Source organism: Micropterus dolomieu, linkage group LG02 (genome assembly GCF_021292245.1).
Source record: "Micropterus dolomieu isolate WLL.071019.BEF.003 ecotype Adirondacks linkage group LG02, ASM2129224v1, whole genome shotgun sequence".
Classification (NCBI taxonomy): Eukaryota; Metazoa; Chordata; class Actinopteri; order Centrarchiformes; family Centrarchidae; genus Micropterus; species Micropterus dolomieu.
The window spans coordinates 16273025-16288895 of record NC_060151.1 but is presented as its reverse complement, the minus strand read 5'-3'; the positions used below and the strand labels follow the sequence as shown (position 1 = coordinate 16288895).

General features: G+C 40.6%; 1 protein-coding gene across 1 annotated transcript; it reads right to left on the bottom strand.

Annotated features, from left to right (window-relative positions):
- Window positions 1-2609: 2609 nt before the first annotated feature.
- On the bottom strand, window positions 2610-15444 carry LOC123963157 (heparan sulfate glucosamine 3-O-sulfotransferase 6-like). The gene is made up of 2 exons (XM_046039773.1): window positions 14895-15444; window positions 2610-4001 (listed from the first exon to the last, which is right to left on the bottom strand). Exons 1-2 carry the CDS (start codon window positions 15407-15409, stop codon window positions 3383-3385), a joined length of 1134 nt encoding a protein of 377 aa, XP_045895729.1. The 5' UTR covers window positions 15410-15444; the 3' UTR covers window positions 2610-3382.
- Window positions 15445-15871: the final 427 nt, after the last annotated feature.

Sequence of the window (15871 nt, the reverse complement as noted above, 5' to 3'; positions counted from 1 at the left end):
TAATGCCAGACATATAAAACAGAGGGGGAATGTGACAGAAATACTGACAGGAATTAGAGAAGGCAAGATGTATGGGGAGAGCCAAAGGGTTTGTTAATGGTGTGTGTGCATGCAAACTTGCATGGATACTAGCAAGCTAATGCAAGCAAACCACTGATGTTTCCACAAACAAAGCTCAATGTTAATCGATTTGATTGAATATTTTTGGTTTAATCATTGAATGCATACAGCGTACTGGTCATTTCCATGTTGTTAAAAAAAACATCTGCAGTGTATATTTCAGATCTTGATTGAGTTCCTGTTTTGGTTCCACCAGAGCAGATTTTTTTTTCCTTCCATAAAGGATAGTGTACCATGAAAGAGAAGAGCTCTGCTGCTAATTCTGAACCCAGAGAGGAAAGAGGGGGCTTTCTGAGTGAGCTGACATCTTTCGTAATTAAAGGCCACGGCACACGCAGGCCTCAGACTGTACATGTGGTCTCTGTGTGGAAGTGGTAAGAGGGAAAAGCAGTGTGAGAGAGACCTAGGAGGAGAGAGAAGAGACAGAGTGAGAGTTTTAATAAAGTTAGTGCTTGTGAGGGAGCTAAAGTTTGAGCGCCTGAATGAAGTGAGGAATAGCTAGACAAGGGTAGACAGAGAGAGAGACAATTTTGTCGGCTGAAATGACGCTTTATTAGCTGGAGCTGTTGCTAGCAAATTAAGATAACATTAGTGCCTCGAGTTGGGTCGAAACACAGTCCCCGGCTGATGTTTTAACATTTGCAGCTGGTTCAACAAATACCCCGCAAAAGACGCCTTAAGTATCCATGATGATGAGAATGTGTTGCGATATCATACCTAAGAAACATTTAGCATCCTCACCAATCGATTGTCCACGGAGAAAACATGAGACAAGGAAACGGAATAGTGCAGTTACAATGTAGAGCTGAATTAGCTGTCCTAGTATTACATGTATAAAGAAAACAAAAAGGATAAAAGTGTTCTTTTGTTCCAACATAACCCTCTTTGGCTCTTTATCTTACCTGTTTTTAGTATGTGAATTTTTAACATTAAAAGAGAAAAGACTCAGGATAAGGAATAACTGAGGTGTCAGCCCTGTGATGAACTGGTGACCTGTCCAGGGTGTAACCAGCCTTTCGCCAGCTGGGATTGTCAGCTGGGATTGGCGCCAACCCCCCGCCCCGTGACCCTGCATGGATAAGCGGTTATAGATAATGGATGGATGGATGGATGGACTATGGTGTTTGAGAAACGTAATGGTACCTTGTGGAGTCTATAGCCCTTTGGAGAAATGTTTGTATCTGTAAAGAAACACCTTATTTTTCTTTTTTTTATGGTAACCCATAACCCCACAAACTAATGTTACCTAGTTATTATGATGTGCTCCTTGGCCTTGGAAGTAAGTTTTGTAGGTAGCTAGATAGCTGTGATGCCAGATAGAACGTTGTATGGTTGTTGGGGCCAGACGGGCTGGTCTGAGTATTTCAGAAACTGCTGATCTACTGGGATTTTCACACACAACCATCTCTAGGGTTTACAGAGAATGGTCCGAAAAAGAGAAAATATCTTCAAGCAGTTGTGTGGATGAAAATGCCTTGCTGATGTCAGAGGTCAGAGGAGAATGGGCAGAGATGAAAGTAACTTAAATATCCACTCTACAACCAAGATATGCAGAATACCATCTCTGAACGCACAACACGTCGAACCTTGAAGCAGAGGGGCTACAGCAGCAGAAGACCGCACCAGGTGTCGCTTCTGTCAGCTAAGAACAGGAAACTGAGGATACAATTCGCACAGGCTCACCAAAATTGGACAATAGAAGAATGAAAAAACGTTGCCTGGTCTGATGAGTCTCGCTTTCAGCTGCCACATTCAGATGGTAGGGTCAGAATTTGGTGTAAACAAAATGAAAGCATGGATCCATCCTGCCTTGTATCTACAGTTCATTGCTGGTGGTGGTGGAGTAATGATGTGAGGGATATTTTCTTGGCACATTTTGAGCATTGTTTAAACGTGACAGCCTGCCTGAGTATTGTTGCTGACCATTTCCATCCCTTTATGACCACAGTGTACCCATCTTCTGATGGCTACTTCCAGCATGATAATGCATCATGTCACAAAGCTCAAATCATCTCAAACTAGTTTCTTGAACATGACAATGAGTTCACTGTACTCTAATCGCCTCCACAGTCACCAGATCTCAATCCAACAGAGCACCTTTGGCATGTGGTGGAATCGGAGATTCGCATCATGGATGTGAAGCTGACAAATCTGCAGCAACTGTGTGATGCTGTCATGTCAATATAGACTAAAGAATAGACCACAAAGAATTAAGGCAGTTCAGAAGGCAAAAGGGGGTCCAACCCGGTACTAGCTAGGTGTACCTAATAAAGTGGCCAGTAAATGTATATAATTTGTTATTAAAATATCCTCAGTTTGCAATAACTTTACTTTAGCACATGAAATGAAAAAGGATGACACTTCATAATCTGGATGTCATGTGATGTCAACTTTACTTCATAACACAAAGAATCTGAGTCAGAATTAGATTTTATACACACCACTCTGTGCTTTGTGTACACATGCCGTGTAAATGATTCAAAATAATCACAGATCAAAACAGTAATTTATTTTAAGTGAGTAACAGCGGATACAGTTGGAACTGTCCAATGCTATTAAAATAGTGATGTAGCTAAATATCTACAGATGGAATGTGTGTATGTGTAGTTTCTGATGGTTGTTTAATATTTACAGATGAGGTATCATTGGTATATCAACTGCAATGTACTGAGAAATATCCTGCAACATCAAATTAAGATATATAGCATTTGGAAATAGTACATGTAATTAAAATATAAATGCAGTCAAAGTAACACTGCTAATAATTAAAAAGAAATAGTGGTTTATCATGGCGTATGACATTTTTTCCAATGTCCTGTCAATAAAAGTGTAGTCAGTTTTATTTTTTGCCTTGTTGTGTAATAAATACTTTTTCATAAAAGAAACTGTTGAAATTCAAATCAACAGAAACTATAAATATCAGCTTATTTTATAAACAAAACGTAAAGCAAGTGAAAAATGATGTTCAAAAGCAATGTTTTTGCTTACCCTTTGGTACATAGTTTGCTTCTAACTTCATGACATTAATGGTTTAATAACTAAGCCATTAACTATGAGGGTATATTGGCAGCACTGTCTCCATGTCGGCTTCCACTCTCCAACAAAACAGTTCATGTGCTGCATGTCATGTTGATACCACTGAGGCAGAATTCAGTTTGTGGACTGTGTAATCCTCTACCCCGTCCCTGAGAACGTTAGCCCTGTGTCAGTCCCTCCAGAAAGTAAGAGTGGCTTTTATCTGGGCTTTGACAGGACTCTCCTGTTAGTCCCAGCCTAAGTCTTGTCCACTCATCTGGTAGAAAAGGTGGTTGAAGGGCCTGTAGAAGTCTCTGAGTCTCTGCAAGACCTCGGAAGGGATCTGGGGATGGGGTCTGCCCTTAGACTTTCCAAGGCAGCGAGGTCTGCTACTTCCCTCTGGCTTCTTCAAGCAGGGAAAACCTTTGGTCTGGTTGAAGTAGAAGTGTTTGTCTGAAACAACCCTTTTCAGACCCAGGAAGTCCTGAACCCGGCCCATCTCCCCAGCCGGATCAGACACCAGTCGCTCACCGCTAACAAACAGAAAATGAGACAAGGGGAAGTGCTGAAGCCAGTTCTCCAGATGTTTGGCGTAGAGGCCGATGCGAACAGCGCTCCACGTGGTGTCAATCAGACCTGTGGTGGAGTTTTTCAAAGCCAGGCTTTGGAAAGATGGAAGGCTTGGGTTCTTGGATAGTGTCTGGGTGTAGTCAGATACAGCCCGTGTCACAGGATCCCTGACCACCACAATGAGCTTGGTTTGGCAGTTCATAGTGCAGACACGGCTAGGAGCCTCCTTTGTGACAAAGTAGCTGGGGGTTTTCTCCATAGTGATCTGGCCGTCCAGCGTCCGAGGCATCAGGTTCCTAAATGAAATGAAGAAACTGGTCAGACACAGAATTCTGATTCATTTTTCTTAGTCTTAGAGTTTCTCACTCTTAGATACCTAACTAAAGCTTGAAAGCTTGATTAGTTGTGCTTCCACATGTGTTATGTTTTTTAAAGCATTTACATTTTATTGGTCACTTGAAGCAGCTGAACAAGCGAGACTAACACTAATATACAGTATTACTACAACCATATAGAGTTGATATGGCTAACGCATTAGCGAAAGTTAGCATTCATTTGGAGTCACGTTTGTGTCCACCTGATGAATGTAAGTCCAATATTCAGTCTCCTTTTAGCTGTTTTATGTTTCCACTTACTCCTGAGGGAAACATCTGGCTCCTTAGCTGAGCTAAATGCTCCACTATGTTCACCAGCTAGTCGTTAACTTTGACTGTCTGCTGTTTGGTGCTGAGCGCTGGTAGTGTACAGTTGGTTTATCAGAGACTTTTTACTGAAAAAAGCTGCCTGGAAACATCGCTAACGAGAGTGGCGAGAGTGAACCAAAACAGTAAAGTTGTGGGCCGTAAAACAAAAACAATGAGCTAAAAGACTCTAAAAGACTCTGAGCTGAAGGGAGCTGCAGAGTTGGGTGCAATCCCTTTCACATTGAATATAAGTGTTTGATCAATTGTTAGTATAAAAATATTGATGAATGCAGCTTTAAAATAAGTGCTAGTTGCATTCAGCTACCGTTTTACATTTTATGGAATTGCTCCATTAGGGTATGGTTTGTCAAAGTTCAATTTTAGCTCCAATCTCCAACCTGTACAACTTCTAAAAATTCAAAGCAAAGAGCCCGAGCCCGATCTGTGGAGCCCGACAATTTAATCACGTCTTGTACAAATTCTAATTTACTGACTTCAATGAGAAGAACATTAAGAGATAGGTAAACATACACATACATATACTAAACATTAAAGCACTACAAATCTGTGTGATCAAAGCTTCATACGCTGTAGTGTGTTTACGTACCAGGGCCCCAGACAGCCCATCACAAAAGGACCATCCACTCACTTTGGACATGATGAGTCAAAACCACAAAACCTCAAGAACCACTTAACAGCAATTTCCTACAGATTCCCCCCCCCACCCACCCACCCCCCTCTCCTTCCTGCAAGAGCAAAGTGCCCCCACCTCACCACCCTCACCTCCCCTAAGCGTTCCTACCAGGATCCAAACAGACCAAATTCGGCAGGAAGTGAAACCAGGATGGCAAGCTGCTGAGCCCAGCTAGTGTGTTTAACATATGGCTACAATGAGGAGAGAAGCTGTGTGGAAGACACCAGTAAAAAGGCATGTGCTGAATTATATACTACTATGGTGCAGAGATACATTTTACATTGTAATCCAGTTTTTCAGTACTTCAGCACTATCTGGCAAACAGGCATTGTGGGTAACATGGAATTCGACAGATCCTGCTGGTTGTTCGTGTGTCCACATTTGACAATGACAGACTTGCGCGAGGCAAAACTTTGATGGATTTGGATTTTGGAAACAAATTATTTTGCATGACACGGATGATGAGCAAAGTTTAAATAAAATGTAGTTCATTTACTCAACACATCTTATACTGTGTTACTGTAAACAGAGAGCTTTCATGTGGCTTCCTTTGAAATAAACAAGTAATGGAGCATGTGTGCTTTATTTCTTTCAGACTGGAAATCTGAGTAGAGTCCAAATGTCAATGACAAGAGGCCATGGAGAAATGTTGATTTTTGCCAGTTAGTATAGTGAGGTTGTGGTCAAACACTGATTCAATGATAATTAAAAAGAAAACCATGAAGTAAAACCATTGTTTGTTTTGATGGAAAACCAACAGCAAAAGAAAAAAAAAGTTAATCAATTTGAACCAATCACTTAAAAAATCATGCAGAAAGATGGACTTCAATTGAGTCTTGAGTGCAGTGTTCCAACATTATTTAGTTCTTTATATTCCAGCAGAGCAAACTAGAGCTAGCAAAGCCTCAGTGTGTGATCAAAAAGATGACTCAGACCCTCTAATAGTTTTAAAGTAGGCTACATCAGGCAGCGGTCGACCGTAGCTGGAAGCAACAGTCAGTTGTCAAAGTACAGGTTCACTGACTTCACGCTTGCTCTGTGGTCAAAGGCAGCACAGTAACGCCTTAACAAACAGCAGTCATTACAAATTGGACTGTTTCTTGGCCCTGTGCAGTTACTAAGCTAAGCTAACGACTGTAGCCGACTGTAGCTTCATACTTAGCGTACAGACCCGAATCAATCCTCTCATCTAACAAAAGTAAATTTATTCCTGCTGAAGTTGATATTTTGAGGGGTATGCATTTATTTTGTCATGTATACATTCATGCACAAGACATCTGGAATGAGGTGAAGTCGCAGTCTTGAATATTTCAATCAGGGTAAGCATCAAATAGCTTCATTGATGAGCTGGAACAAAGTCATACACAATATAAATATAATACTGTCAGACTGTGGAATAAAATGACAAATACTACTTAAAGCTACTTAGATAGAAACAAAAGGGTTTATATTTTGAGATGTGCAAAGTGTGCAGCAACTACGAACTTCTGTAGTTCTGGAGTCCATAGCTATGATTGTGAAGGACGAAAAAATACCTCTCAGGAATTGTTCCTGAGTAAGTTTCGAGTTTCCCCCTTTACTTGAACTTAAGCCATTTCAATCCACCCCCATTAAAAGGTCCCCATAATAAAAGACCATTAATTGATTGTTATCCAACTACAAGAGGTGCAAATGGCCTATCGCTGCCTGTCTGTCCCCTGTTTATCTGTGTCTAATCAATACGTCTGTCTCTATATGACGGATTGCGCACTTGTGTGCGTGTGAGTGTGTTTGTGCGCAGAGATGTCAGTGTGTACTGATGAGAAAGCGAGCGCTCGTCTCCCTCTTTGTCCTCTCCTCTCTCATCCATACTCTTGGATTTGTCCTTCATGTAAGTGTCACTTCACTAATTGACCATAAGTTGTCTTTCCCTACTCATGAATTGTTAATTAATTATGCTCCCCCCTCCCCCACTCTCCTCCTCTTCCTATCTCGCTCATCTCAATCTGTCTCATTATCATAGAATCAATATCCATTTTCTAACATAAATCTGTTCCTGTACTTGGTGTCAGGAGAAAATGTAAACAGATCAGGAATGATGAATTCCTTGTCAATTTTCTCATGCATGCCAATCTATTGTTATGTTATATATGTTTTACAAATACAGCTCACTCGTTTTACTTATGGGGAAAATGCCTTTCAGTCTACTGTTGTTACATCTGTGCAAAGAGAGTAACTCAGGCCACAAAGATGTTTTCTATTTAGCCCAGTACTGGAAGGCCTTGCAGACTAGCCACATTAGTCTGGAACTCCCTGCTGCTTAAAGGATGTAGTGCTTTTCTTCCCTGAAGTGCTACAGCGATGATTACACTCCTGATATGTTCTAGGCTGTCTGGATCAGAAGATTAAATACCAACCCTGACAACAAGGATGTGGCCAAGACACTTCCTGCCCCAGAGATTATGGGTTCTCCTGCTGAAGTGCAGCAGCTACATCCCTGTAGTGCCCTAACAAAAGACTGCACAGAAAGTGAAGCGGATTGTAGACAAAGAGATCCTAAAATTCCACTTATCATGTCATTTTCTAAAACAGATACAGATCTTAAATTCTCTCGTGATAAACACTGACTCTGAAGGAGGCTTCTGCTCTGGCAGGCGTCTCTACGTCCAAATGCTTTCATAGCTGAGACCCAATTAATGAGGTAGTGGAAAATAAGAAGGAGAGCAAACAACAAACTGAGTGAAAACATTTCCCTGCAATGCTCTGGGGGTGACAGAAGGGCCCCGGAGGGCCACGGACAATCAGGATGAGTGTGGGGAACCTCGATTTACACCTTCATGCCTGGGTGAAACATATGCTGCTATTTTCCTTTGACCAGAAAACAACAAAAGAAATCCTGTTAGTTCAACAAGGAGCAAATAGAGCTGTTTATTAAAGGAATTGTTCCACATTTTGGGAAATACGCTATTTGTTTTCTTGCGTTAGAGAAGGAAACTGATCTCTGTGCAGTAAGTTTACAAATACAGCCAACAGTCCGTTTAGCATCTTAGCTTAGCATAAAGATGAAACAGAGAATCAGAGAAACAGCTAATTTGGCTCTATCCATTTGTAATAAAATTCATCTTTCAGCACCTCTCACGGTCACAATTTAACACATTATATCTTGTCTGTTTGATTTTTACAAAATTTGCTCTATCCATTTGTTATAAAACAGCTAGGAATACAGTGTGCTTCAGAGCTAAAGTTTTATTAAGCACGCACACATAAACACATTAAACACTTGTAAGTGTCAGCCTGGAGGTGAATTCACCTCTCTCCATAGGCAGAGAGAGGAAGTGGATGGTTAGCCCCTCTGGGAAACCACAAGACTGGTAGAAAGACTGTTGCCACCCACAGATTTTAAAATACATTGTTATAACATATTTCTTATGAATAATGATGCAGTAATGGTTTTCTCAACAGGAGGTCAGCTGAAGTGCTATACTTCCACAGAGACTATAGAGTTTTACATTTTCATCTTTGGTGGTTTACAGCAGGTTACCATTGCAATGAGTTTGAATATGTGTATGTGTGAGAGTGGGCGGATGTGGGTTGGGGGTAAAATCATGCACACGTGTCTGTGTGTGTGGGCTTTTCTATAAAGAAATGAAATACTGTTTGTTGGTCAATGGCTAATTAGTGACTGCATGGCATATGAGCATTCAGTCATAATTAGGGGTCTTAACTGGATGTCAGTGATGCTTTGGTGGGGAATTCAGTAATGGCTTCAGCATTCAGCACACGGGTATTATTGTAGCAGTGTCGTGTCTTTCGTCGAGACTTAAAGCAGGGTAATTTATTTTAAAAGCATTTTTTTGTTATATCTGTGGCTTTTGCAGGAATGTAATAAGCACAACCACGATTGGCTACCCTACCTGCCTGTCTACCTACCTACCTGCACTCTCTGTGCATGAAAATGTGTTTTGGTGGAGTTGCTAAGATATTTGGTACAGACATTCATGTCTGCCCCATGAGCGTAGTGTAATAATAAATTATATTCCCAATAACTTCAGCTGTACTTTGTGATTAGTGCTAATTAGCTAATGTTAGCTAAGATGGTACAGAGTATACCTGTTCAATATCAGCAAATTAGCACTGTCATTGTTAGAATGCTGATATTAGCATTTGGCTCAAAGCACCGCTGTGCCTGAGTAGCCTACAGCCTCACAGAGCTGCTAGCATGGCTGGAGACAAGCTGTACAAAAACTGGACCTATATAAAATACTATGTAAAATAACTGTGTAAATCTGAAAATATCTAATCAAAGAATAAATTAACGGGACTATTAATCTTAAAAAGAATTTGATACCAACTTTCAGTACTTTGCAGTACTTGATGCATGCAATTTGTGCCCAAAAAGTATTTAAGCTTAATACCCACACCTAGTACTGCTATTAGCCTGATCCTAAATAGAGCATCTCTCTTTGTAATTTATTACAGTTATCAGACACAGACTTGTTCTTTTATATATGTAAATCCATTCGAGCCATGCAATTGTTACTGTATGCAAGTACCCAGGGGAAAAATCAATGTATTTCCATTGGATACTCCTGTATGTTTTCAACCTTGTGTTATTCTTTACTGGAAATGGCAGCACAACTTCGCATGACTACTAAGTATCTGAAACATTTGATTTTGGCAAACTGCAACAAAACCATTATTTCTTCACACAGTATTTTCCTCACTAGCTAACTGCAGTCCGGAGCTTGAATGGCACGACTGAAACCTCCCCAAGATTTTACAGGCGCCCCCAAATGCACCACAATGCACCTCAAATTACTATAATTTTCACCATATGGGGTGTGAGTGTGGGCCTTGTCAGACCTTGCACCAATAGACAACTCCAGCCAAAACCCACCTACATTAAAACATAATACACCTCAAAACTACACAGACCACTTCCTGGTCTGTTACACCAATCAGTTGTGTTCAGCCTCTATCACTAATGGCCCCGGGGCTGGACACAGAATGAGGTGTCGGGAAAATCACCCTTGCTGTGGAAAACGTTGCCCCGTGCACATTAGAATTCACTTTCACAATTTCAACTGTCAAAAATCCAGACTGACATGGTAAGTAGTTGAATCTGACATCCTAGAAAATACTGCTATAAAACATGCATGAATGCAGTGCTAAGATCATTTTAAGGTAAAACAAAATGCAGCACAGTCTCACCTATCAGAACTAGCATATAAGCAAATATTAACAGCTCATAATGGAAGTTAAACAAAATGTTTTGTTCCATCATGACAACACTTGGACATTATACAATACAATATATTATATTCATAAACATAGCACATTATTACAATTCTCAACCAACAGTTTCTGTTTTACATGATCAATATCTCTCAATACATCTATAATTTTATTTCAATTGAATGGATAGAAAAGATGGGAAAACTTACATACAGACTGCAGTAATCCAACTACACAAAAATGGGTTCTACTCCCTTTTATAAACGGTGGACAGTAGATTTATTTTATACAATATTACAGTAATTAATATCCGTTCATCAAAAATATTCGTTCAAATATTTTAGTCGGTCAGGAATCTGAAAGGGGTCAAATGATTTGATGATTGTAAATGCTAATGTCAAAAATCACGATGATGGTTTAAAAAAAGTAAAATGAAAAAAAAAAAGCATTTCTCTGTATTTTGTAACAGATTCCAAAAGCAACTGAAAAAAATATATATCAGTGGTGGTAGTAAAAGGATGAATCTTGAGTTTGTGGCTTTGTTTTTGGAAGATCATCTCTTTTTGATTTAACAAAACTGAGCCACCTAATTTGATGTCAGATTGAAAAGAAGCATAAAAAAAGCATATCTTATTTTCACATCATCACTCCATTTTCTTATTTACAGAAATGTCTTATAAGGATTTTGTAATTTATTTTTGCTCTTGTGCTGTTGTCCTTCAATATTTTATATTTATACTATATTTTAATAGCAATCCGATAGGGCATGGCCTTTGGTGTCAAGACTCTAGGTCAGCTAATTGACAAGCTTTCAACATATTGATGAAACTTGTGGTCTGGTGTTTTTCCTCAAATAGAAATGCACAAATGATCTTTTCATAAATCAAATATGTAGAGACTAATTATGCGGTTTCTAGGATGTTAATTTGGCTCTTGGATCCAAAGCTGATAAGTGAAAGTGTTCATTCACAGTGTTCATCTCCTTAAAAATAAAATTTGTTGTGCTTCAAGACAACAACAACAACAACAACAACAAATGGTCTCATTTAACATCATCAAGGAACTGAAGAAACAAAAAAAATGTATCTTAATCTACGAGATACTCATTCCAGTCCACGTCATGGTGAGAAAACCGTGACAATCAGAACCATTGTGCCATGGAAAGCTGAGGTTTTTCAGTTTTCTGCGGTGGCTCTCAAGTCCCATATGAAACCCATCACTCCATGAAGTCCCCTTAAAGCCATAAAACAACACAGAAATTCATTAAATCTTTGCCTCATTTTGAATGCACTATTTGTGGCTTTTCCATTCCCGTAATGGGCTCATATGCACACATGCAAACGAGAGGAGCGTTTGGACGGAGAGACAGACTGGGTGGGGAGGAAAGAGAGAGGGAAGACTGACTGTATCACTCAAGATAAAAGCGATGGAAAGCCCACATGAACGGGGTCTGAGTTTGTCTCACAGAAGACAATGCTGTTGGAACAACATGCATGGGAGGGCACAGCTGCATCTATGAAGTGTCTCCAGCATAGAGATCGCCAATATCTGACTGCAAAGACTCAGCGATTGACAACACACGACTCCCATCCATCTGCCAAAATCGCCTTGAATTTGTGCTTACTTCTCTGTCCAAGACATGTGGAAGCAGGCAGAGCATCACAATGCACAAAATGTTGTCAGTCAGATACGCTAATCTGAAACCATGTGTCCTTGGCAAGAGTATGTTTTTGTTTCTCATTATGGGATCCTGACTCGTCTACAAAATGATTAACAATTTACTGATCTGGCATTTGAATATGTTTTTTATATTGATTATGGCTGAAATACAAGCATGCAGAGGTTATGAGTGCCTGAAAGGGAGAGTCGATAAAGTAATAACAAAAAATATTGAGTAATTGGTGCTATACTAAGATTAAAATAAAGATCCAGTGAAACATTTATGTACATGTATGGTAGAAATATGATCCTGTTGACCTGAGAGCTGCAGATGAAGCGGGGAACTTCAACAAGATAAAATGTGTGGGTTGCTTTTCAGCTCCTGTCATACACAGCGCCTTGTACCGATTAACAATGAAAGTGGGAAAGTGTGTGTGCATGTGTGTGTGTGTGTGTGTGCAGCTTCCAGATGTGACAACAAGTTGACCTTCTCCTCACTGACAGTCAGGTGAGGAGACCTTGCTTGTTCCACATGGATGAGTTCTTGCTGTCACTAACACACACACCCACACCATAGACTGGATATAAAAAGACACACACAAACACAGCGCTGCACTCCACAACTTTCTGCAGCTTCTTTGTGGGTCACTGCAGGGGGATGACAGCAAACTGATTATCCCCGATTTCTGAGATTCCGTGACAACAGGGGCATCATATTTCAGCAATTTTCACCCAGGATCACGTTCTATTGTTGTGTTAATCCTTCCAACTCGTCACCACCTCCAGTTTCAACTGGAGTTTACTTCTATCCAAAGTAGAAAAAAATAGCCTATATTAAAAATCAGTAAAATATTTTTAGAAGCTCTACCCATCAGAACTTGTTTAACTGGGCCACCTGGCCTGCAGTTACGTCTGCCCACCTATCAAATCTATAGAAATGCCACAGAAAAATCAACATTCAACTTCATGATTACTAAGCTGATTAGTTTTTGTGTACAGAATTATATAGTCTTTCTTTTGCTGTTTTGCTTTTGGAGATGTTGTGATTAGAAATGAAACAAATACGTGATTACCTTAGTAGTTAGATTAGTGTTGATTAGAAATGAAACAAATACGTGATTACCTAGTAGTTAGATTATTCATGGTTCAGTCATTTTTTAAAGCAATAATGCCAAACATTTGCTGGTTTCAGTTTCTCAAAAGTAAGGATTAGTTGCTTTTCTTTGTTATATATATGATAGTAAACTGAATGTCTTTGGTTTTTATGTTGTTAATAGAACAAAACAAGCAATTTGAATGCATCACCTTGGCCTCAAATTATAATGGGCATCTCATGAAAAAAAGATGAATAGATTTAATAAATAAAAAATAATCTGAAAATAATCATTAGTTGCGGCCCTTATTAGGACTAACTATGATCTAACTTTTACATGTTGGTGTTGCTGCCGTGTTACAGCACTAACAAAAATAGAGCATTAAAGCGCAACAGCTTTACAGCACCGGTCAGGCTAATTAAAACACACAGAAACACACATAAAACATGCCCTGGAAACACCAGGTCTGCCACAGGTATTTCTACATAAAGACATCCTCTGCACTGAAGGAAGAGTAACGGAGAGGTGAAGCTAGACGACAGGGGGAAAGAGTGAGAGAAAGTGGTGAGAAGGCTGAAGAAAAGGAGAGAGAAGGATGTGGGAAGAAAGACAAATATGGTATAGAGAGACGGCAGAGGAGGGGAGGTGTACAAGAGGAGCAGTAGGGAGCAAAGTGCTATCCTGGATGTGTATGTCATGCATGTGTGTGTTCATGAGGAAAATAGCAGAGGAAGCTTAGCAGCAAGATAAAATTATCAGCGGTGAAAGTGTTTCCATGTGTCCTTATGTTCTCAGTTAAAACACAGCTAAGGGGGTTAAAAAACATAAGTCAAGAGATTATTAAATTACATTTTAAAGATTCAACACCATTTTTATCAGTGCTGTTCTTCCTGTCAAACCGCACCCTCTCCTTTAATCCTCACAGGTCCCAAATAGTGTTCTGACTCGGGTGAGGAGACTGAGCTAAACCGGGACCTTCTCCAGGAGCTTGTAGAACATCTGGAGATGATCAGGACCAGCTTCATCCAGACCTAAATCCTCCTTATTTAGGGCCTTAAATACACCCAAATGATTGCTCTGGTCAGCCTGGTCACCCCCAAATCAGCTGCTGCCACTGTGATAGTAGCCGATGATATGTGCCTCCATCTAAAGCAACATCAGTGTGATGTGCTGTCAAGACCTGCTATGAAGGAATTGTATTCAGCAGGTTTATATCCTTTAGCTGTGGAAAAAATTTAGAGTAATCACTGCCTGTGATGTTTTCAGGACCCACACACACAACCAGGTGGGAGTGTTAATACAGTCATGTCATGTTGAAGTGTATAAATGTTGTTTAGATGACTGTCAAGATGATGAAGTGCTCCACAGAGACCCCACTAGCCTTTTGATCTACAGTGCAGCATGCAGGGAGAATATTGGTTTATGGTGATCTGAATATATATCAGCCAGCCATGTATATGACATTCAGACTATTGACAGGAGACATCAGCACTTCTTCACAGGTGACTGCCTGTCAGCAGGGACACTGCTGCTCATCTGACCCTTGAGCCTGCCATACATCATCCTGCACTGTCTTAGATGGCATCCCAAGCTTTTTTGTAAAGATTTTAAATCTGGTCATGTTCCTGTTGGGAGTCCAACTGTCCAATAGTTTATTTATAGTAAATACAGTAGCGTTTATAACAGATTAAAGCTCTTATTTAGACTCTATTGGTCTATTTTTCAGACCTTTAACTTGGTTACATTTCATGAGAGGTGTCCAAAAGTCCTTGCAAATCCCTTTCAGTTTATTTTTTGCTGCCCTAAAAGGCAGCCTAAACTTGCGTGCGCATGTGTGTTCCCTACCTGTACCACTCCAGTCCTTTATCGTAAAACCTGTCGAAGAAGTGAGGCTCCGCGCCGACCGCTCTCACGTCCGGGTGGATGCGGAGAAACTCCAGCAGGGCGCGGGTTCCTCCTTTCTTCACGCCGATTATTATCGCCTGCGGAAACCGTTTTGTCCCGAAAGTGTTGGACACGGGGATGCTGTTGCTCTGGGCGCTCTCCTTTGCACTGTCCGACACGTGTTGTTGAGGCAGCTGTCCCGGAGTGTCCACCTGTTCTGCGTCCGCGGACGCTGTGCGGTTCCGGTGAGGGGGCGCATCGGGAAGAAGACGCGGCGATGGTCGCAGGTCGTGCAGAACGCGGCGATGATCGTCCAAAATGTCATAGTCTAAAGCTTGTTGGCTGTATAAATTTCTCGGAGCCGAATCGCAAAACCCGGTGAGGCAGTAGAAGAAGTAGGTGAAGATCAGGACCATGGTAAAAAACACCGAGACCTTGCCAGTGTTGAACCTGCCTCTGCATCCACTACATCCCATGAGTTGATCTCCTGCTCGATGCCAAAGGGCCAAAACGGGGACAGCATGCTTCTTCTTCTTCTTCCTACATTGATCAAAGCTGATCCTGTTAAATTTGTCTCGCAGAACCTGTTGCGCAAATGTAGTGCATCACATGGAGAGCTTCTGGCAGCAGTGGAATGGCACAGTGGAGTTGTCAAAAATAATCCTCATAGCCTAATCTTTGTCTCTTGTTTTTTTTTCTTCAGAAAAGACAAAAATGATTCCTTGTCAGTTCAAAAAGTTTTGTCATTTAACATGACTCGTTTATTTGCGGTTAGATGACAGTTCCAGCGTGCTGTATCTGTGCGCTCTGAGGTCTACTAATCTCATTGAAGGTTTCTTCTCTGCTTTTCCTACGCCTTTTTTTTAACACAAGTCTCCACCCCTCCCTCCTCAAACTATAGATAAACATACCTTCATATAGGGGCTCGGAGAGTGCCC

Bases quoted from the DNA above. Each gene is read 5' to 3' on its own strand.
- LOC123963157 (XM_046039773.1), bottom strand. From the start codon at position 15,409: ATGGGATGTAGTGGATGCAGAGGCAGGTTCAACACTGGCAAGGTCTCG. The intron at 4,002-14,894 runs GTAGGGAACACA...CATTTCATTTAG, and splicing joins AAAGGACTGGAGTGGTACAG to GAACCTGATGCCTCGGACGC.